Source organism: Rattus norvegicus, chromosome 7 (assembly GCF_036323735.1).
Source record: "Rattus norvegicus strain BN/NHsdMcwi chromosome 7, GRCr8, whole genome shotgun sequence".
In the NCBI taxonomy this organism is placed as follows: domain Eukaryota; kingdom Metazoa; phylum Chordata; class Mammalia; order Rodentia; family Muridae; genus Rattus; species Rattus norvegicus.
In genome coordinates, this window is record NC_086025.1 from 72332828 (window position 1) to 72356234 (window position 23407).

Below are 23407 nucleotides of genomic sequence, written 5' to 3' on the forward strand. Positions count from 1 at the left end.
CACAACAGTTTGAATCATTTAACATTGAAATTCAGCACCTTTGCCTGGGAAATGTTGGGGCTGCATCTTCAAGTATCTTTTATACTGAGCATAGCATTCAAAGGACGAAGGACTCAGCGTCCTACGCTAACAATAGTTGTGATCATTTAACTCAATGAGAGAGTTGTGGAGGCCCATAAGATAAACCCGATTCTTCTACATTTACAGGAGGTCATTTGTCAAGGAACTGTAGTTTGACAAACTACATCTGGGGATTAAGATGCTGGGACATTAGACATTAATTTGGTATCATTACTTTTGTAATTGTAGTAGGATGGAAGTAAAATGTCTTTTGGTTCAGCTTATAATTTAAGTTTTTATTGGTATCTACTTTTATTTTTGAGATTATCATATAATATATCATTTCCCCTTTTTCTTTCCTCCTTCACAGCCCTACCATGTACCTCTTCTTGGCTTTCTTTCAAATTCACTGCAAACTACAGTTTAGATATTTGTCCTTAGACTCATAACATAAAGTTTAAAGACACTTGATAAATCAATTTAATTTTTGTGTGTAATACAGTCTTCTATTAGGTGAATCTTTAATGTCCTCTGCTTGAATACTTTTACAAACATCAAGGTAGAATTTATAGCAATTGATTGAGCCTTTACTTGATATGACTGACTCTAAGAAGAGCTCTCTTTAGAAACTGTTCCAGTGCTCCTGTCTGTTTTGAAATAGGTGAGAAAATAGCCCATTTCTATCACCTTAAACATTGTCTTCACGTTTAACTTTCTTAGTGATAATTATTGTAGTTTTGTGTTGGCCACTGGGGCTTTGTAGGCAGGCAGACTAAAACAGTGGACAGGAAGAATAACATAAAAACACACTGTGGACAATGGAAACAGTTAAGTTCTGTTTCTCATTTGCCCTCACTCAGAGGCAAGCTTTTGGCTACCCTTTCTGCATATTGAAATATATAATGACACATATAAATGACAAGGGTAAAAGTACATTGCGGAGTTTTAAGACACATTTCTTGGTAGCCAATCTTGTGGCTGAAACGAAATTTGAACTTATGTAATAAAATTACCTGTGGGGGAAAAGAACCTCCATATTTTTTTTGTAGTGTAACAAATGGAGAAAAATTGCACAAAAGTCGTTATGGATAGGACTCTTTAAGCTAATATTATTAGAGTTATCATTGGTCTCATATTTTGCTGAAATGTTATTATTTTCACATAACAAATTTCAGTCAGTAGTATTTCCTGAAGAATCTAGGTAAGCTTAGAAATTATGAGCTGGTGAACGTGCCTTTGGAAATTACTTTGCAAGCTCAGTGGAGTTCTTGGAATCCCAAGGCTGTAAACATCACTTATATTGTGGTTTTTGGAAAATGTAACTCAAGCCATTGAATTGGATCTGATTCATGTTCAGATGGATTCTGGGATTATGTTGCTGTTGCTAATGGATTCCTTGTAAATTTTGTACGGAGCAACAGTTCTAACATTGGACGTACATAATAACTGTTTCTGAAATACTCATCTTTGTCCTTTACGTAGATTCTCTAGGTAACATTTTGAATGCACTCGCTTGGGAGGTGAAATTTGGTTGGACTCAGTAGCTGGATTCTTGCATTCTGTGAAAAAAAATATGTTCCTGTTGCTGCCAGATTCAAGGCTCCTCTCAAAATGTGTCTGAGCCAAAACACAGCAGGATCAGCCTTCATTTCTCCTGGCAAGGAGGAGGAGCCTGAGAGAGGATCGTGACACTGTGTCTTTATGCCTGCATGATGGATTGGATTTGCTTTCTCTTTGCTCTCTGAGTTGGGTGATAGAGGTTTTTTAAATTATGAGTGTGTTCTGAAGCTTTGGAGAGTAGTATATACGAACGTAGAGAAGTGTGTAAACTAACCTTATATCAGAAAGCAACTGGGTATCTACAAAAATTTAAATTAATTATCCACTTTGCTAAATTTAATTTTTAGCGTATGTGTGTGTATGTGTGTATGTATCCATATTCATGTGTGTGGACATCCCATATTAACATAGGGTATCTTCCTACATTGCTCTTCACATTTGACGCAGTGCCTCTCATTGAGTATGGAACTTGCCACTTTGGCTAGCCAGCTTGCTCCTGGGATTCCCTGTCTTGTGCGTCCGTGTTCTGGGATACAGATGTGACCAGATATCTGACTTTTATGTGGGTTCAGTCTTCACCTTTGCCTATCAAGTGCTTTTCTCACTGAGCTGTTATTTCAGCCCCTTTATCATAATTTTGTGAGTAGAAATGTTGTAGTTGTTTTGAGATTTGAATTTGTGTATTTAGGTCTAACCTTTCTTTTGATCCCTGAATATATTTCCTAGTTCACCCTAAATTGAAGCATAGGAGAAATGATATGTTTTAAATGCCTGTTATCCCCTCCCACTTATTAGGAATGCTATGCCTAATGTTTCTTATGTATTGTTCTGTGATCTTTGCTTAGGGAAGTATTTCTAACAGACGATATTTATTTGCAAACTGTAAGGATAGAATTTTAAAGATGTTTTCTGGTATCTGTTTTCCTTTCTTGGACACTTAAGATAGTCAGTGGAACAAGACTAAAGTAGTAGGAAATTGATGTAGTTGTAATGTTAATATACATCCATTGAGTAATATGGATATAATATATGTGGATGAGACTGTATGCACAGAGCTGTATATTTTAAGAATTTTGTCACGACTTCACATATTTGTGTCATCAGAATTTCCATAATCTTCAGCTATGTTTAGATGCAAGTTTAGTTATTTTCATGTAAAAGTATTTCAATAGAAACACTTCGGTACTTTTATTTATATTTCATTATTTTTATGTGTTTGTATGTGTGTGTGTTTTCATGTGTGAGTACATATGTGTGCATGCCGTGGTTTTTGAATGAAGGTCAGAAGACAATTGAACTCGGGTTGTCAGGCTTTGCAGAAAGTGCCTTTTGTCTTTGGGCCATCACATTGGCCCTACTTTGTTACTCTTAAAAATTAAAAGTGAGCTAGATGTTATGTGTCATTCTATTATTCTCTACTTGGGAGGTAAGCCAACATGCCATGTTTCAGGGCAGCCTGGGCTGCAAGGTTATGAGGTTAGTCTTAGTTTTGGAATGAGATCCTGTCTAAGAAAGGCAAAGTAGTAGAGCTGATGTGATGGCATGGCTCAGTGGAAAGGATGCTTGCACCCAACTTGATGACTCAGAGTCATCACTGGACCCACATAGTCAGGGGAGAGGACTGAATCCTTCAAGTTCTCTTCTGTGAGCTCACAGTGGTAACTGTACACACATGTTAAGAAAAGAAACTAACACTAAATGTGCATAACTTTAAAATAACAAATCTAATCGTGTCTTAATCAGGGAGGAAACTTGTGTTTCTTATCAGGTAAGAAACTTCCCAAATTTTGACTCTTTTATTTTGAGTTTGTTATTTTTGCTAATATTTAACTAGCATCCATTAGGTAAAGGAAACTGACAGGTGACCATGAGTTTGTACTTCTGATATTTTTGAAGATAAAGTTAGGTTTTCTCATTTAGATGTTTCATGGTAACAATTAACTTACATTGCTATAGGATTTCAGAATTTCGCTGTTGAAAATGAAGACTATTGCTGATGGGTACGTATAGCTAAACAGAAGGAAATTAGTAAGGTTGTATATGATTTACTTGAGCATTGTTAAGCATACAGTATGGACCCATTCTTAAGGGTTAGTAATTATCTTGTGATTATAGGGTTGTTTGTACAAACTGTTGCAAGTTTACATTTTCTTACAGATCCTCTGGTAATATTAATATTTTGACTTTTATTCTGCTTTCCTTTATGTTTTGAACATTTTTGAAGTCTTTGATAGTTATCACTAAATATTTCTCAAAAACATTATATCAATGTAGGCTCCTACCAAGAAGTATGTTAGATTATTACCCATTTTATGAGCACCTGCTTAATACTTTGCCTATTTAATAGGTGAAAATCCATCATTTTCATTTTTTGGCATTTACTTTAATTCCCTGTGGATTAAGCTTCAGGTGTTGAAAGGCATTTTTATGTGTCTTCTTTCCTTACATTGCCTTTGCTTTCCAATGTTTCTAAGCACATCTGAGTCTACTGGAACTCTTACTGACCCTGGCTTTTGCAGTGAGTTACTAAAGATCGTAGTAGAATAGTCAAAGAGAAACTAAAGCTTCCTCCTCACGACTGTCAAAGGCTAACGTTCATGTATACAAGACAGGGTATGAATAAGGCTCTGTTCTTAGCTCTAAGGCATTTCTTACTTAAGGTTTTTGGAAAAGGAAAATTATATGTATGACCTACCACTGCCACTGTCATGAAAAAACTATATTTTTGATGAACAAATATGATAAAAATTATACCCCATATATAATTGTTAAGTTCTTTAATCAGTAATCACTTTTGTATGTTGTTTATAGTGGGATTTCTAAATGCAGTGTGTGATAGAGTGTATAAAGTAGTTATGTACATTACATATTTTAATTCAATAATGACTCTAGGAGATGAATGAGAATGCTAGTTTTGACTTAAAAATAACCACATATTAAATATATGAAATGAACATCCTGGAGTATTATAGCTAATAAAGGTTCAGCTAGTGCTTAAACTCCACTCTGACTATAGAGTCTGTGCTTTCTGTTGTCCCAATGCTTGTTAACTTGCACTATAACAAGAATACAGAACACATCTTTAACATTCTTTACAGTGCTTGAGGCCATAACCAGTTACACAGTCCATTGAATTGAATGTTTTTGTTTACAAACATTAGTAATTCTATTTATGGAGTTTATGATTTGATGTAATACCATGTGGTAAGCAAACAAATGGACCTAGATACACCAGCAAATCAAGCTTTTCAGTGATTTTTCTATCCCATCTACAGATGTTACTAAAAGATCTATTTAATAATTTAACAATTAATAAAATGTGGTTATCTATTCAACAAATGTTTATTGAACACTAAATCTGTACTGGGCACTGTGCTAAATGACTAAAACAGAATGCAAGACATAATTTCATAGAGTTGGGAATACAGATTTTTTCCATGTACCTATACTGATTTACTTTCTTAAGGACTGTCAAGGGAAAGGGAGGTTATAAGGAGAATGCACAGCGGAGGATGCTGTCTAACCAGAAGACTTCCTTTGAGCTTTGACAGTGATGAGGAGCTAGGGTTAGAGGAAGACTGAGGAAAGAAGAGAAAACAGGTTTAAGAGAGTCAGTAGTATTGTGCTGTATGAGTAGAGTATAAAACAGGTCTCTGAGGAAGGCATTTGATGTGTTTTTGCTTCATCCAAGGAGTCATCTAAGGCGCATATCAGTAGTAACGCTGATGCTTAGGCCAGTCTGGCAACACTCACTGTGACCTCCCTTTTAATCCAGTTTTGAGACACAGAAGAAAAAAATTTTAGACAACAAAACATGTTTTGTTCTAGTCACATAAAGTAACAGACTTGTTACAAAAGGGCTTTGATTAGTTACAAAAATTTAAACCTATATACAAGAACAGTTAGATTTTTATCATAACTATTGTTAACTATGAAACTAAGTCAAAAGTAAGAATCTTAGAAATATATGATTGTATTGTGAAAAATTGACCATTTTAACATGAAAATTATCAAGTTATGATCAGAGGCCTAAAACACAAAGCTTGTTGGGTTTCTCCTGCTTTGACACGAATGGAATAAACATACCTAAATTCCTGCTATTTAAAATTCATTTACTTAAATATCTGTGGTTATGCCACTGGGAGGAAGTTTTCTGCTCATCAGTAGAGAGTGGCTTGTTTATAGTAAGTTTTGTATACATGCTAGTGACTGTGCAAATATATAGAAAATCAGGGGGGGGGGCATAAAATGGAGAAAGGGAAGACTGTCATTTCAAACACTTTTGAATAATCTGTGTAGTCACCAAAGCCCCAGCTTCTGTCCTCTGTAAAATGGTTGAGGAGCAAATATGTATAATTTTTACAGATAATAAAAATATTATAAGCCTCTTACAAACTGAAAATATACGTTATGAATGCACATGTGTGTGTGTTTGATAAATTGATGGTCAGTCATAAAATGAGAAACAATGACATCAGAATAAGGGCACTGTTAGTCTAGGTCAAGCCAATAACTGAACATCTAGAAAGATGACCATAGCTAGAAAACCAGTATTTTATCTGACACAGTCACAGACTGGAGGCTGAGAGGGAGTATTCTCAGATAATGGTTGGAACCTTCCTTCAGGAAATAGCCATTAATCAAAATGCTGTGAATACTGTGACTGAAATTAATTAAGAATGAGTGATAAAATATCTCTGATTATTTTTAATTTATGGGAAAGATTTTATGCATTGAGATGGTTAAAATATTTTTCTATAATTACATAACCCACTATATAGTCACCATATATAACCTTTAGAAAGATTCCAGAATGAACATTATTCATTTCTCTCTAGAAATTGTTTCAGACATGTTAAATAAGAAATTAATATGACCAAGTGCACAGTGTCTAAATGTGTTGCGCCGTAGAAGTACAGGGCTAAAGATGTAGGTGGTAGAAGCCTGTTGTCTGTCATATTTTTATTTCTTCGTGATTCTGAAAGGAGAACAGAGCACTTATTTTTAGTGTTTTGGTCCTATGCAGTAGCTCGAAGAGATACATTCTGTGGCTGGAGTCATTCATTTTTCAAAAGAGAAAGAGGCTGGGAAAATGCCCAATTCCTCTTCTTTCCCAGTACAGCATTGAGAAGATACCTTGTCCCATAGCTTTCTACATTTGATTTTAAGAAGGAAAATCTCTATTACTTGTGAGATTTTTATTGCTGGCAGCCAGATGTGCAGAAAGTCCTGACGACAGCATATATTCATCGCGTGTTTTTAATAGGCTTAGAGAGATATGAGTAGAGTACATGAAAGCAGCCCAGCCTCACACTTCAGCAGGGAATGCCCAGAAAGCTTGCTGCTGTTTAGAATTCTTGCTACAGTCAGGAGAAAGCCGAAAGCTGCGAGTACTGAATCTTCTACGACTGAATTAGAAGAATGACTGTACAATTAACTATCAACCTCTGCTCATTCAAGCACAGTTTTTACAGAGCTCAGGAGAAATATGGAACTTGATTGGCATGTTTTTATTTGATGGTGTCTGCAAATAGATGACTTTTAAAGACAGGTGGTAAGGAAAAATAAGAGAGGATAAAAAGAAGGAAAATGCAATTTGAGACGTTGCGCCAGGTCTGCAATTCTGTTTTATCTCATTTCCATGGGGTTTTTTCATCCCCACCAAATATTTTACAGAATGAGCTTTTTGGACAAACGCTGAACAATGCAAGGTAAGTAAAGCTAAACTATATTTTTTTCTAATATTATTTTCAGAGCAGTAGTCTTGTGTCTATGACATTGTTTGCCTTGATATATTAGTAATATATGGGTGCTCTTTTTAAAATGAAATACAGCATTTTACATAGCTTTCTACATTTGATTTTAAGAAGGAAAATCTCTTATTTTTAAGGCCTTTAAAGCTTATAAATGTAAGCAGATTGACCTCTGAAACACAGCACAGATACCAGGCTATTTCACGCTCTCTTTCCTAATAAATACAATGATGAACTTAAAATGCCTGGTAAATGTTTTCCCTGCAGTCACAGTAGTGACTGCACTGCATATGTAAGCGTAGACTGTATAATCATGTGTGATTTGTTGGAAAATGTGAATTAGTAATCATGCATGCTCTTGTAAAACATGCGGAAGAGGATTTCATGGCTAAGACATTTCTCTATGCAGGGCAGATCAATAATCACTCTTAAATAAGCTGTGCTGTGGAACTGCAGGCAGTGCTTTGTTTTAGGTCGGCTACTTTTGGGAGGATTCTTTATTATATATTTCTACTGCTCTTTCAACTGATCTCTTTTCTGTCGTGAAGGTTGTTCAGTTATGAACATATGTTCTGGATGATTTGTTTGGCTTACACTCACCGAGGTATCTTCCCAAAGAGAGCTTTAAAATGCAGTTTTAATACTGGATTCTTTCTTCATTTAAGTTGTTCAGTTTTTGAGAATCTTTCCTGTTTTATTCCAAAATAAAAAAACATAACACCTCATTTAAGCAAAATATACATGGGGAAGGGCTGAGACAGATATTCTGATAGTATAGTAATGCCCTAAAATTTTCTAGAAACTGGCAAGAGACTAATAGTGCTTAGAAGACTGAAAGGTTTTGTTGGTCTACTCCCCTTAGGATCTCTGTGTACTGTGAGGTAGCCTATTGTAGAGATCAAAAGACCCTCATTATACAATATGCATCTTAGTGTGGCCGTCACAGGGAGGCCCTTACATTTGTTACCATTTAAGATTTTTCTTTTCTTGGTGGCAAATACACTTATGACCTTTTCTTTGTATATGGAGTTTTTTTTTTCATTGAATGGACTATTTTTTCATTTTTTTTAACTTTTAGTCTAATCTAAGGTGTGACACTATATGAAATGCTGGAGTATTCTACAGTAGGCTCTTTATATTTTAAGACTTTATATATACAATCAAGCTGCTAGGGTTTATAAATGAGTACTCCTCTTATATACTTTTTTCTTTTTGTTTTTATTTTTGTTTTTGATATCAAGAGTTGCTGGGTGCCTCAGTACATGCTCACTGTAGAAGCTATGTGACAGTAGCGTAGTGAGGCACAGGTTTAAGTGAGTGCTGGCACTGCATCCCTGGGGCTCTGTCATTGCCCTAGCCTCAAGTTTGTTTTGTTGTTGACATGTTTATAATTTTAATGCTCTTATTAAATTGTGGTATTTTGTTTTGGTATAATTAATCTATTGAAATTTCTAGTGTTTCTACAAACCAATCTTGCTTAATTTTCTCTGAAAATACTAATAATGAATTTATTCTGCTTTAGAAAACAAATCATGTATTTATATGTTCTTAATTTTTATTCTTAAAAGGAGCATGTGGCATTATTTTACAAATTGCTCTACTAATCTTCAGAAATAATCAAGAACTTGATTTATTTTTGTGATCAAAAGCATTTGAGCTGTTATTTTAGAAGTATGGAGAATGTAAAATAAGTCTACGATTTCCCAAATTATGTTAACACATTGAAATTTTTTAGTTATATTTTGTGTTCAGATAAGATAAATGGATCATTGAAGGGTTTTGTGTGTGTGTGTGTGTGTGTGTGTGTGTGTGTGTGTGTGTGTGTGTGTGTGTGTGCTTAAAATTCTCTTATAAAAGAATACCAGTGCCTGGACAACAGTTAATGTTGAAGCAAAACCAAAACACATGTATTATGAAAATTTCATTCTTCAAAAACTTCATAGAAGGCGGAGCTGAACTGTCACTGAAAGGTGCAGTCTCACAGTGAGTCTTCCCCTGGTCTGGATGCCAGTGGTTGGAGACTCAGTTACATAATTTACCTCAGTTTTGCTTGTTATGTGAGTAGTAATAATTTCTTATTTAGATCAGTTGGATGGAATAGTCAGTATTTATCCTGAGATGTTGGATATCGTCAGCAGTGACAGGAAAATAGCATGGTAGATTTGGCTATGTAATCTTATTCTGAGTAGCCTTTTAGGATAAATTACTAGAATACTGTTCATCAAATATGGAAAAATCCATTATTAAAAGGGTACCCTAAGCAGTTTTGAAATTAAGGCCTTTCTTAGGTAATCAATCATATTTTCAAGTGTTTAATTGAACTTTTTTTTCAGGTTTTTGGTGTCAGGGTAGTTGATTTCTAGGTCTTATTAGCAATAAAAGGTTAAAAGTTGAAAATCTTTTCATGTGCCCTAAAAACATTGCTACTTGTAACTTATCAAAGAAGGAAAGATTTTATGTATATCAATAATATTGTGTACAACATAAGTCTTAGAACTAGAGGTTAATGTGGATTACTAAACTATTTTTATTAACTTATGAACAGTAGGTATGTAGTAATGAAAATTATTAGGTTATTTACAGTAGTTTTGTTTGGAGACCACACAGTCTGACTATTGCTTCAGGCTGAAAGTTGTCAGCTTGTTTTCCCTTCTATATGGTCCTTCAGTGCCCTTTTAGAACATAAAGGAGGTGGAAGGATGCACTCTGTTCTTCTGCAGCTTACGTGAGCATGATGACCAAGTGGTGAAAACAGAAAGTGCCTGGATCCTAATAAACCCATCTGATGGGTTTTAATGAAATGCCACTTTAAATTCTTCTTTCCAACTCTTCTCACTGTAAGCTCATTTTCCCTCAAATTAAATTATTTAGCCAGGACATACAGGTAATTACCAGTAAACCTGTATCACCAGTAAACAAGTCCTCAAGTACTGAATTCATCATGAAATCTAATTTGTAATTTTTGTGATCCTGGCTTTGCAAACCAGGTTAAATATGTCTGGACTCTAGAAACTGTCTATGCAGAGGGCATCACATTGAATGTACAATTGCATTGGGCAGCATTTACATGAACACAATAACAATGGCTTGTTTGTAAGAGTATATGTAATAGTCTGTCCATTTTTCTCTTTGTTGGTTTTTACACTGTCATACGTTGAAGAAATCTGTATTTTCCTTTAAAAGCAATTATTTCTTGGTCTTTAAATTGTGTGACAGATTGTTGTTCCATCTGACTACATAGGGGCACAATAAAACTGGAATTTTTTCAGAAACTATACTATAAATATTTTTCTCTTTCTCATACATGTGTACAATGGGATATGCAGAATTTCATTCTTAAAGCTAAGAGTAAAAATACTTCTTAGAGGTAAGGACACCATCTTTGTTGCATTTCTGATGTTAAGTCCAGGAACTTCATAGTCTAGTTTGCCTGGAGTAGTTCTAGCTTATGCCTAATGTCCTTCCTTGATTGATTTGAGTGCTACTTTTCCCTCTCTAAAGTGTTGATTTCTTAGTAAATAATAGGACCACTGCTCTTCAGAAATGACTTATAAATCCTAAACTTACCTAATGCAAAAGTGTTATTTTTATTGAAACCTTACAATAATTCTAAACATCAATATTTTATACAGAAAGCATGATTTACAGAATAAATATTTATTTAGAGTGGCAGTTCTTTTGGTCAGAAGTACCTAATCCTTTACAGACCATTTACTCTTGCTTGGGTTTATTATGAAACCACTAATTTGTGTTCATAAATTTTGGCACAGGCACTTGTTATTCATGCCTACACATCAATGATCACTCTGATAATGAGGGAGCAGCTCTCAGAGCTCAATAATGCAGGCTGCACACGTGTGCAGCGTTTGAGTTTGGCATGATTACATCAGAACACTTTCTCACTTTGGGGATGTATTTCCTGGACTGTCTATATTAGGAAGCATAAAGGATTAAATTCATCAAGAAATCTAGTTGTTACTTTTTGTGATCCTGGCTTTGAAAGCAAAATGAGATAGGTTTGGATTCTACAAACTGTTTCTCTATTACAGCATATACTGCATTGAGTACATGTCAGTTGACACAATTTATGCTTATATTCGAACTTTAGTAAGTATATATGTAGTCAGTATTATCATCATGGATGGTTATCTTTACAATATTTGTGTTTGATGTCTCAGAAAACAGTTTGATGCAGATATGCATTATCACTGACATTTTTACTGGAACATTTATTATGGTTCTTGATTGTTTACCATAATTAACATAGATGCTTGTATTCATAATGGTTGTATATAAGTGGTTTTTTTTCAATGAACTAACTTTTAAAAAGCAACTACTTTTGGTGACAATTGATAAGTTAATACTAATGATAATTTTTTGTCCACTTTTCATATGATTTAAGCTAATTATTAATAATGTTTCCAGCGTTGATGCTGTTTGTCATGTAGTAAGTAAAGCACCCGTTTATGTCTCCTGGGGTCCTCCTAGCTGTCTACCTATCTGATGTGAATTACTCACAGAAGTTTATACCCTCAGGAAAGTCAGTCCTTGAAGGCATATACAGTTTGAATTTTGATTTGAGAGTTTGAGGAATTCTCTGTGTTCCTAAGACATGGGGGAATGTTTCTTGTGGGAGCTCACAGTTGCAGTGCTCCACATGTGAGCACACTTTACTTCTGCCCAGCACTGCCAAGGCTAAATGTTTGCAGAGAGGACACTTTCTTTAGAAGTGGAACCCAGACAATCTCTGCTCTAGAATCGAGGCGTGAGAGTTATGCTAGGAATAAGAAATACAACTTGAAACTTTCCTAGTCCACCACTCTCACAGTACTCCTGAGCAAAGTCAAGCATCAGATTCACTTACATTCATTTAAACTTCATCGTTTGTATGCCTTTGAAATGTTAGAGATGTAATCAGCAGAACATGGCAGAGAGAAGTTCCATGTTTAAATAAAGATAGATTTGTCCCAGACTTTCTACTGCGTATTGTAGCTTTATGTTTGGGTAATGTTGACTTCTGTTCTTGCTTAGGCACTGCTACCTATGGGTAGGTATGCGCTTACTACAGTAAGTAAAACAAACATATGTTATAAAGGCCACACTTTATGTAATAGTCATTAAAGATTGTGTGTATTACATGCTCATATTTCCCTTCATTGCTACATACCATTCCATTTCATGAACATACCAAGCTCTTACACACATCTTTAGTCAGATACGTTTATGAATTTCTAAAATTGGAAATTTTTAGACTGTCCAGCAATTATATAGTTAGCTTTATAATGATAGACCACTTTATAAAATGGCCGCTGACAATGTTTGAGTTTCTGTAGTTTCACATGCTGTCTTAATTACTTTAAACATTTCTGTGATAAGAATACTTTGACAAAAGCCACTTAGCAGAAGGGTTTACTCGGATCATAGTTCCAATGGTTATATGGTCTATCATGGTGAGGAAGGAATGGTGACAAGAACAGAAGCTTCCAGATCATCTTGTGTCTGCAATTGGACAGTTGAGGAAGAGACAAGAGACCAGGCCAGTCTACAAAGTCTCAGCTCTCCCTGGTCAAGTATCTCTCCCAGCATGAGTACATCACTTAGAGATTTCACAAACACCCCTGTCAGCTGGGGACCAAGTGTTCAAAGACTGAAGTCTGTGGGGGACATTCCACATTCAAACCACAGAATGCTTCTAACTTACTGGGCAATAATAACACATGTTATTCAACAGGGTATAGTTTTTACTATTTTGACTTTGAAGGACAGAGTCCTTCATGATATAGTTAGGCTAAGCTTGGCCATTTTAATGGGATTTAATTTGCCTATTGACTAACCATGTGAGCAACCTTCTCTGTGCATATTGTTCACTTGTGCTTCTTTGTGGGTTATATGCCCTCCCTTTTCTCAGTTTCTATTTTCTGTGGGCTATTTAAAAATATTTGCCAAATCCTAAGTAAAAAAACTACATTGTTTATCTTTTATTAGATTGAATTTTAGATTCTCAGATTAGATGACCCATGGACTTTTGTTTCTATAACATGAGGGGTGAGGGGAGATGAAGGTTTTTCCAGATGTATAGTCAAGTGTCCTCCTGTAGGCTGTTGAAAAGACTTAAGGCCCCGCCTCCTATTGGATTGCTTTGAGTAGAGCCAACATATAGGAAATGAAACTGTATACATGCGGTTCTATTTCTCAACTACCTCTTGTGGTCTTTTGGTTTACCTGCGTGTTTTTTTTTTTTTTTTGGTTCTTTTTTTCGGAGCTGGGGACCGAACCCAGGGCCTTGCGCTTCCTAGGTAAGCGCTCTACCACTGAGCTAAATCCCCAGCCCCCTTACCTGCGTGTTTTATGTAGCTCTTTGATCTTTCTTCAACTGAGAGTCAGGCGGTATGGCCTGCACCTTTATTCTTCTCACAACTTGAAACACATGCACGTCTGTTCGTAACTCATAGTCCCTCCAACACCCTGCCTTCCATGGCTGTTCACACCTCTCCCTACAGCTTGTCCGCTTTCATGTCCTATGTATCCATATATCGTAAATCTAATATTTTTCCTGAGACTGGGTTAGTTTGATTAACATGATACCCCAACCCATCTAATTCCATGGATTTCCATGAAAATACTATATTTTCATTCTTTCAGATGAAATAAAATACCATTGTAGAGCTATACCATGTTTTCATTTCATTATGTAATCATTAAAATAAGCGTGCATGCACTCCTTTGTGTGTGAACATGGTTGCACAGAGGAGGCAGCATGCCTTAGGAGGTCAGGAAAACCTTGGATGTTGTTTCTTCCACCTTGTTTGAGACACTGTCTTTCATTGTTTGTTACAATATATCCGGGGTAGCTGTCCTGTGAACTTCCCAGAATTCTCTGGTTTCTGCTTCCCATCTCACAGTAGGAGCGCTGAGATTATAGACATACTGCTTTTGTGTGGGTTACCGGGATGCAGAGTCAGGCCCTCAGGTTTGAGTGGCAAGTGTTTTACCTAATAAACTGTCATCCACACCATGTTTTCTTCCTTTATTCATTTCATGACAGCCATGTAGGCAGATTCTACACGTTGGCTATTTGAATTGTGCATGGCGAACTTATATGTGCAAGTATCTATATAGTATATTGACATTCTTTCAAAGACTATTCCTTGAAGTGTTCTTGAATAGTTATACTTTTAGGGTATTGTGTGTGTCTATTGTGCGTGAGTGTGTTCACGTGGAGGCCAGAGTTGATGCTGAGTTTCTTCCTCAGTTGTAAGATAGAATCTCTCTTTGAACTTGGACTGTAATTTGACTACCATGGCTGGGCCTCTGGCCTCCTCCTGCATCTGCATCCCACAGAGGCAAGCACAGAACTGATTCAGCCAACATTCTGCCATTGAACATTTTGAATAAATTTCAGTCTCCACTGAAGGTAGGCATCTAGTTTTATTATTTTACATGTAGGCATCTAGTTTCCTGTTATCATTTGTTGAAATGGTTTTATTTATTTTGTGTAGTTTGGGCAGCTTTATTGAAAACCAAGGTCGTTCTAGCTGTGTGGGTTTATTTCTGTCTTTTATCTGTTTTTGTGCCAGGCCATGCACAAATCTGAGTTCTTACTAAGACTCTGTAACATAATTTTAAATCAGGTATTGTTATGTTTCCAGTATTGTTCTTAAATAGTCTTGTATCTGTTGGCCTCATAAAATTCACTTTTGAGTTGTAACAGTTTTGTAGATTGGTTATGTTTTGTACATAAAATCATTTGAGGCTTATGGAGACCACTTTTAGTTCTTGGTCAATATTTACTTTTTCCCTATCTTACAACCAAAGTGTTGAAAAGTTTGCATTAGTGGTAGTGTCCCTACGTTTGACTTTAAATATTTTTGAGGATTTGCTTACAACATTAATACCATGAATTGACTTCTACCAGGTAATACAATGAGTATCTAAAATTGTCAAGTCAGAATAACTAAATACTAAAACCCCTACGTATGATTTTAAATATATTTGAGGATTTGATTAAAATATAAATATGATGTTGTGTGGCCAGATATTTTATTTTCAAATTTAGGGTCTGTTGGGTAAGTGGTTTTCATAGTTTCTGATGAACAGAAGTGTCACTTTGTTATTTTTTTTATTCAATGTTTTTTCATGACTGTTTCCAAAATTTGTTCTTAGTCTCTTGTTTGAGGTAGCTTTATTTTGACATACTTATACATGGCTTTTGTTGTGCTTACAGTGTTTGCATTGTGAATATATTTCTTTCCTCTCATTTGATGTTTATTTGGCTACTATGCAACCTTTATCTTTGACTTTTGGTTTTTCATTTTTGTTTTTTATCTTCCTCTGAACGTCTAGCTACTTGTGTTTTAGAACTTTTGTAGATTATCTTACAGATGTATGTAATTTTTTCAGATGAATGCCTCTGTTTAGTTTTTGTTGACCTAGTTGTATGTATGTATTTATTTTTTCATTTATTTATTTTATTCATTCATTCATTCATTCATTCATTCATTTTTATTTTTCAATACAAGGTTTATCCTTGTAGCCCTGGATGTCCTGGAACTCTCTTTGTAGATTAGGGTAGCCTCAAACTCACAGAGATCTACCTGCCTCTCACTCCTGAGTGCTGGGATTAAAGGTGTGCACCACTGCCACCCAGCTTCCTTTTTTTTCCCCAATACCCTTTTTTCCCCTTTTTAATAATTTTTATTGGATATTTTTTATTTACATTTCAAATGTTATTCCCTTTCCCGGTTTCCTGGCCCTAAGTCCCCTATCCCATCCCCCTTCCGTTCTTCTATGAGAGTGTTCCCCCTCCCCAACCACCTCCCTTCGCCCCTCCTCGACAATTCCCTGCACTGGGGGGTTCAGCTTTGGCAGAACCAAGGGCTTCTCCTCCCATTGGTGCCCAATAAGGCCATCCTCTGCTACATATGCAGCTGGAGCCATGGGTCGGTCCATGTGTACTCTTTGGGTAGTGGTTTAGTCTCTGGGAGCTCTGGTTCGTTGGCATTGTTGTTCTTTTTTTTTAACTGTAACCAGCTTTATTAAAGATACTTTTCATAAACAATCATGGTATTTCAGGCTGGACATGGGCAGACAGTCAACAATATACAAGAACTTCCAAATTCCCTTCTTGTATAGACTACCAAAACCAGAAATCCACTATAGAACCCAATGAAGTCTTCGTTCAGTGCTTTGAAAGGGAAGTAGCTTAGAGTGAGGGTTGACATTTCACATTAAGGAAGCTGTTTAACAACTTTCCACAAGCCAACCCTGACTGTCAGGAACTGAACATGGCAGAATCAATCTGAAGATCCACAATCTTTTATAAAAGGAACCAGCGATCTTCCGAGAACACGCAAAGTCACTGCAAAGTCCACATCGCCCAATAGACTAGAAGACCAATTTTGGGGGCGAGGCTCCAACAGGTCTCTGGTTTTAAGGGAATTAAGTCTGTGTTGATGATACAGGGGGAGGGAACAGGATATAGAAATGAATTTAGAGTTTCCCCAGACCACAAGGCCTTTTTTTGCCTTGGTGGCCACCTACGCAAGACCAGGATGTCTCTCCTGGAAGCCAAGAGGAACCTTTTGAAATTATCAGGGAAAGAGGTTTTCTGTCCTCAATTCAGCTTGGTGACACATGATCCTCCCCCGCAACAACGAAGTGTTCCTTGTGCTAACAATATAGTTAAAAAAACAAAAGTAAAACAAAATTCTGCATTTTTATAAAGCTTGATAAAAATAGTATTTCAAACTGTACAGTCACCAGAAGTACACAGTTATCAAAACTGCACACACATCCCTTGGCATCTCCAGCACCGTCCGCTTTCTGTGCCTGGTGTGTGTTGGCATCCCCGTTTTCTGCAGGCTTGTTTGCATCCTTACCGGCACCCGCCTTCCCCTTCTTCCCCTTGGGAACCTTCTCTCCCTTCTTTGCAGGGCCTCTTTAGGCTTGGGCTCTGGCTTTGGAGGAGCAGGTTTAGCAGACAACCTTGCAGATCTCCTCTGTGGCTAGTCCTTCACCTTGGCTTTGTCTCCTTTAGCATCCCCTTCAGCCTTTCTTTTTGGACATGGCGGCGGCAGGGGACGTCAGCGCTGAGCACAGGTTTACAGCGGCGCGGGTTTGGTCCATCCAGGGGTCATCCTCGCTGCTTCTTCACACTGCTCTGGCATTGTTGTTCTTATGGGGTTCCAAGCCCCTTAGCTCCTTCAATTCTTTCTCTAACTCCTCCAACGGGGACTCAGTTCAATGGTTGTCTGCTAGCATTTTCCTTTGTCATGCTCTGGCTGAGCCTCTCAGGAGACAGCTATAGCAGGCTCCTGTCAGCATGCACTTCTTGGCTTCATCAATATTATCCAGTTTTGGTGGCTGTATACCCAGGTGGGGCAGGCTCAGAATGGCTGATCCTTCAGTTTCTGCTCCAAACTTTGTCTCCATATCCTTTCCTATGAATATTTTTTCCCCTTTTAAGAAGGACTGAAGCATCCAGACTTTGTATGTCCTTCTTCTTGAGCTTCATGTGGTCTGTGGATTTTATCTTGGGTAATTCGAGCTTTTGGGTTAATATCCATTATCAGTGAGTGCATACCATGTGGGGTTTTTTTTTTTGTTTTTGTTTTTGTTTGTTTGTTTTTTGTGATTGGGTTACCTCACTCAGGATGATATTTTCTAGTTCCATCCATTTGCCTATGAATTTCATGAAGTCATTGTTTTTGATAGATGAGTAGTACTCTGTTGTGTAGATGTACCACATTTTCTGTACCCATTCCTCTGTTGAAGGGCATCTGGGTTCTTTCCAGCTTCTGGCTATTATAAATAAGGCTGCTATGAACATAGTGGAGCATGTGTCCTTGTTGAATGTTGGGGCATCTTTTGGGTGTATGCCCAAGAGAGGTATAGCTGGGTCCTCAGGTAGTGCAATGTCCAATTTTCTGAGGAACCTCCAGAAGGATTTCCAGAGTGGTTGTACCAGTCATACAATATTCTTATTGTGGTTTCCCTTCCGTCAAATCCTCCAAGATCTTCCCCACTTCCTCATACACCTGACTCCACACCTTTCTGTGTCTCTAGAAAATAAATTTTTGATTGGGTTATTTTATTTATTCTTTCACGATCAACAGGATGAAAAAATCTTGGTGAATTTTTAATTTCAGATATTTCAGCTTTGTCTAAAATTAACACTTTTATTCTTTTTAATAGTTACTATTTCTGTTTTGAAATTTCTTTTCTTTTTTTCCCTTATGAACCTCTAACCTTTATTTCCTTGACCATTGTTGATATGGTCACTTGAAATATTATTTTCTGTTAATTTTAATATCCAGGTCATGTATCAGTCATTTTTAGTGGTGACTTTTTAATGAATTAATCATGATTTGAATTATATTTTGTACATATGGTATTGTATTTTGCACATGAAAGTGTCCTGTGTGTTTTCCTGGAGTATGGTTCAATCCAGGATGCTGAGCTTCCCCCTAAAGTGTGCTTTCCTTGAGGTGATGGTAGCTGAAGTGTATTATTTTAATTTTATCTGACTTATAAACAGATGTCTAATTAGAAAGAATGAAAAGAAAAAGCTGAGAATCCCTATTTGTTAGATTCTAATGAGATGTGCTTCCAACTCAGTGGTTTTCTTTTCTTTTCTTTCTTTTTCTTTTTGGTCAATGTCTCAGACATCACAGACTGGTTCAGTTCTCTGTGCATCTGAATATGGGTTTGATTCCATACTGACCCAGGGCTTTGTGCACACTTGGGAAACACGCTATCAGCTGTGCTCCTTCCCCAGCCCTTCAAAATATTCTGTGCAGGAAGTTTTAAAGGAGCTCTCATGGTGTTTATAATTAGAACGAGTAGGCTAAAGATGAAATTCTAGGTTTTAGAACAATGTGAAGCTAAAAATATAGCTATCTGTAATTATGAACAGTCTTTAAAATTTTTTAAATTCCCACACCATGGTTTTTGCAATCTATCTATTTTTTAATCTGTCTTTATCTATCTTTTTTTTTGTAATCTGAACATTTTTTTTGTGTGTGTGTACTTTTGTGGTACTTCAAAATGAAATGTGATGCTCACAAGAATAAAAATGCTGCATTTTCTAGAAAAACTGAACAGCTTGTTCTAAGAACTATTTACACAAAATGTAAATTGAAGATGAAAATACATTTGAAGCTTGAAGCAATGTGTGCTTTAAAGAATATTATATTTTCCATGAAGCACATCCAGCAGAGGAAATACTTGTATATATTTTTTACTCTTGGCATTGCAACAAGTACCTGAAGGAACTGCTTCAACCCAAAGAAGACTGCCTGATTACATAATGCAAATATTATTCAGAATCCTTTATTTGCTTATGCATCATAAATTTTTTCTACTTAGTTTTATGTTGATTTGTGCAAAGGTTATTTCATAATATATTACAAATTAATCATTGATTCATTTTCTATAACAAGAGATTATTACAAATGAGCTAGGAATTTGTTTATTGTGTTTTAGTTTTATAATCAGAAGCTCCTGTTGGACTCAGCTGAATTCAAAGTGTAGAGTCGCCATTGGTAGGTCTCTGGGGAGAGTTTATTTCTGACTCTCCTGTGAGAGTTGGCAGCTCAGTTGTTCTCAGTGTCAAATGAAGTCCCTGTTTCTTCAGGGACTGCCAGGGCAGGGGGTTTTCTTAGCTTAAGAGGTTTCTTGTATTTGACTTATGGTTCCCTCCCTTTTCAAAGACATTAGTGAATGGCACGTCCAGTCCGCTTGTTTGAGATATTTGTTGTTTCTTTTTCTGCTCCTAACAAAGTACTTGGTACTGTTCAAGGAGTCCTGTGATTGAGTTGGACTAAGTGAAGTTATGCTTCATTTAATGAACTCAGAGACAATCAACTATAACTTTAAAACACATTAAATTTTTATTTCAATCAAATGATACAATGCAGTCATAAATATGATGCCCTGGATGGAACTTTAGGATGGGAGGTAAAACATTGATATAATTTCTTGCCAAACAGCATAAGAAGAAATATTTAAATTGAAATCAAATACATCTTTACCATAGTATAAATAAATAGTAATTGGATGCTTAGACTAATGGATTATAATATTATGTTTAATCCCAATTCTGTTTGTTTAAGTTCAACAAAATGATTTAATATCTGCCCCTACCATGTGTATGTGTTTGTGTGTGTCCTGAGAAGATTTGTTAGGGTTAGTTACGGGGGAAGGGAAGGGCATAGGTGAGCTTTGTTTTGGAGTTGGGTTTTTGTTGTTGTTGTTTTTTTATTATTCTTTTTGTATTCTGGATAACAATTCTTCATAACATACTTTTTAACTATCATTTCTTCTGTTTATCTTAACTTAGCAATCTAAAATTAGCAAGAAATAATTTTATATATTAATTTTCAGTAGAATTAAATAAGTTCACATGAAAGCTATCTAGTTAACATTTGATTTGACTAGTATTTCATAGGAAAGTTTTGTATTTTTCTTAAATTTCTCTTTTTTTTCTTTTTTTTTCTTTTTTTTTGGTTCTTTTTTTCGGAGCTGGGGACCGAACCCAGGGCCTTGCGCTTCCTAGGTAAGCGCTCTACCACTGAGCTAAATCCCCAGCCCCCCTCTTTTTTTTTTCTTTTGAGACAAGATTTCTCTGTGTAGCCTAGGCCATCCTGGAACTCAATCTGTAGACCAAGCTGGCCTCAAACTCATGGAGATCTCCCTGTTTCTGCTTCCTCAGTGCTGGTATTAAAGGCATTTGCTTTCATAGTCTGGCTAGACTTTTAATTAAAATTACTCCTCCACCTGATATATGTAATACTTAGAAGAGACTTCAAGTATAACTGTTTAAAAATTGTCTATTTTAATCTATATATTATATATTATGTGTTTGATGATATGTTGAGTGTAGAGATGTGAACTAGTGTGTAAGCATGAGTCACCATGATTTATAATTTAGAATTAATTCTAGTGTTTGCCTGAGGCACAAGAGTATAGTGGTATAACAAAAAAGGAAGACAAAGAATATGCTCCATTCTTTCTGTCTAGTAGCATTATATATTTTTCATATTTTATTTCAAGAATATCAGACTTCTTGTTTGTTTGTTTTCGTTGGCCGCATGAATGTAGTTGCTTATTTCTGTACCCAGGTCTTTTTCTTTTTATTACCTAACCACTGCCACATATATCTTGCATTCTATTTTATTTCTTCTCATAAGTTATATTTTCTTTCATAGGTTATTTGTGTATGTTTTATGTGTATATTTTCATGTGGGAACATGTACATGTATGTTGTGTGTGTGTGTGTGTGTGTGTGTGTGTGTGTGTGTCCATGTTGGCTCGAGACCAATATTTGATTTCTTTTTTGATCTTTGTCCATCTTATTTTTTGAGAAGGTATGTCTTTTTTTATTTTTATTTTATTTTTTTTATTAACTTGAGTATTTCTTATTTACATTTCGAATGTTATTCCCTTTCCCGGTTTCCGAGCAAACATCCCCCTCCCCCCTCCCCTTCCTTATGGGTGTTCCCCTCCCCACCCTCCCCCCAACATTCCGCCCTCCCCCCAACAATCACGTTCACTGGGGGGTTCAGTCTTAGCAGGACCCAGGGCTTCCCCTTCCACTGGTGCTCTTACTAGGATATTCATTGCTACCTATGAGGTCAGAGTCCAGGGTCAGTCCATGTATAGTCTTTAGGTAGTGGCTTAGTCCCTGGAAGCTCTGGTTGCTTGGCATTGTTGTTGATAAGGGGTCTTGAGCCTGAGAAGGTATGTCTTACAACCTGGAGCTCACAATTTAGCTAAACTAGCTGACGTGGAAGTTCCACGGATCTGCATGTCTCTGCTCACAGTGCTGTGGTTTCAGATACCTACCAGTGCATATGTCCCTCACTAGGCTTGCACAGCTGCTGGTTTATATACTGAGCCTTCTCTCTAGCTACTGTCCTTTGCTTTTTATAAAAACTGAAACTTTTTCCCATACAATACATTCTGGCATGGTGTCTGCTGTTCCTTGACTCTTTGCAGATCCTTTCTGTCACTGCTCTAGAGGGGGTGGAGCCTGGGATAGTAGAGCCGATAAACGGGGCAGACAAAAGTCTCATGTAGTAGCCAATTGACTATTATTCAGAGACCCAGACAATTTATACCGTGAGTGTTAAGCATGGTCACATGAGTAAAGTTCTCATAAGTTCAAGTTGTATACAATCATAAAGACAACCAATTGTGGCAAGAACATTTTTCCATAGAGGTATATAAAGGATAATTTAATTAAACATTTAATTGAAAAAGTAAGCAAACAATATTTGGTAATCTGAAGCAAACTTCCTTCTATGTGCTATACCTTGGAGGAGCAGGCAAGCATATTGAAAGTGCAGTTCCATGTGTTGAGGAAACTGAGGTCAGAAGACTTATATCCTCTGGCGTGTCCTCACAAGCTGTCCCTTCCTGCACTGTGTCCCCACACTTCTCACTCCCACCTACCCAACGCTCACCTTTATTTTCCTTTTAGAAAACAATTAGGGAAACGAACCTTAATTAAAAACACAACCAAAAAGCACACCACACACACACACACACACACACACACACACACACACACACACCATGAGAAACAAATAATTGGAAACAATAATATGCAAGCAAGAGATGCCCAAGCAGAGCAATGTGAGACAGAAGTCCAGAAGAACACCACTGATTGTTTTGCGTTGCCATTCCACTGCTGGGCGTGGAGGCTTCCCTCATGGAGTGAGTAGACCTAGGAAGAATCTATTGGAGAAAACTGGTTTTCTTTCGTAAGTAAATGTCAATTGCACATAGCTTCTCGGTAAGGGATGGGACCTTGTTTCCAATTTCCCTCTCAACATGGGAAACTTCCTGGCTTGAACCAGTGCAGGCCCTGTTCATGTTCCTACCTTCTCTGAGATTTCATAAGTATTTCCATCGGTTGTGATTGGAAGATACTGTTTCCCTGGGGTCATCCATGCCCTCTGGGTCTTAGAATTTTTCTGTTTCTTCTTCAAAGAACTCCCTGACCCCTGAGGAGAGGGGTTTGCTTGATTTGT

At 36.6% G+C, this 23407-nt stretch overlaps 1 protein-coding gene and 1 pseudogene across 48 annotated transcripts in view; one reads left to right on the forward strand and one right to left on the reverse strand.

Moving 5' to 3' along the window:
* Positions 1-23407, forward strand: part of Rims2 (regulating synaptic membrane exocytosis 2) — a 511056-nt gene that overhangs the window by 199824 nt on the left and 287825 nt on the right. For 2 of the 48 annotated variants that reach the window (XM_006241598.5, XM_039078293.2), the window contains exon 1: positions 5948-7331. In XM_006241598.5, coding sequence (XP_006241660.1) covers positions 7210-7331 — 122 coding nt within the window. In that variant the 5' untranslated portion in view covers positions 5948-7209. 48 annotated transcript variants of the gene reach the window in all.
* On the reverse strand, positions 17055-17452 carry LOC103692901 (non-histone chromosomal protein HMG-17 pseudogene; annotated as a pseudogene).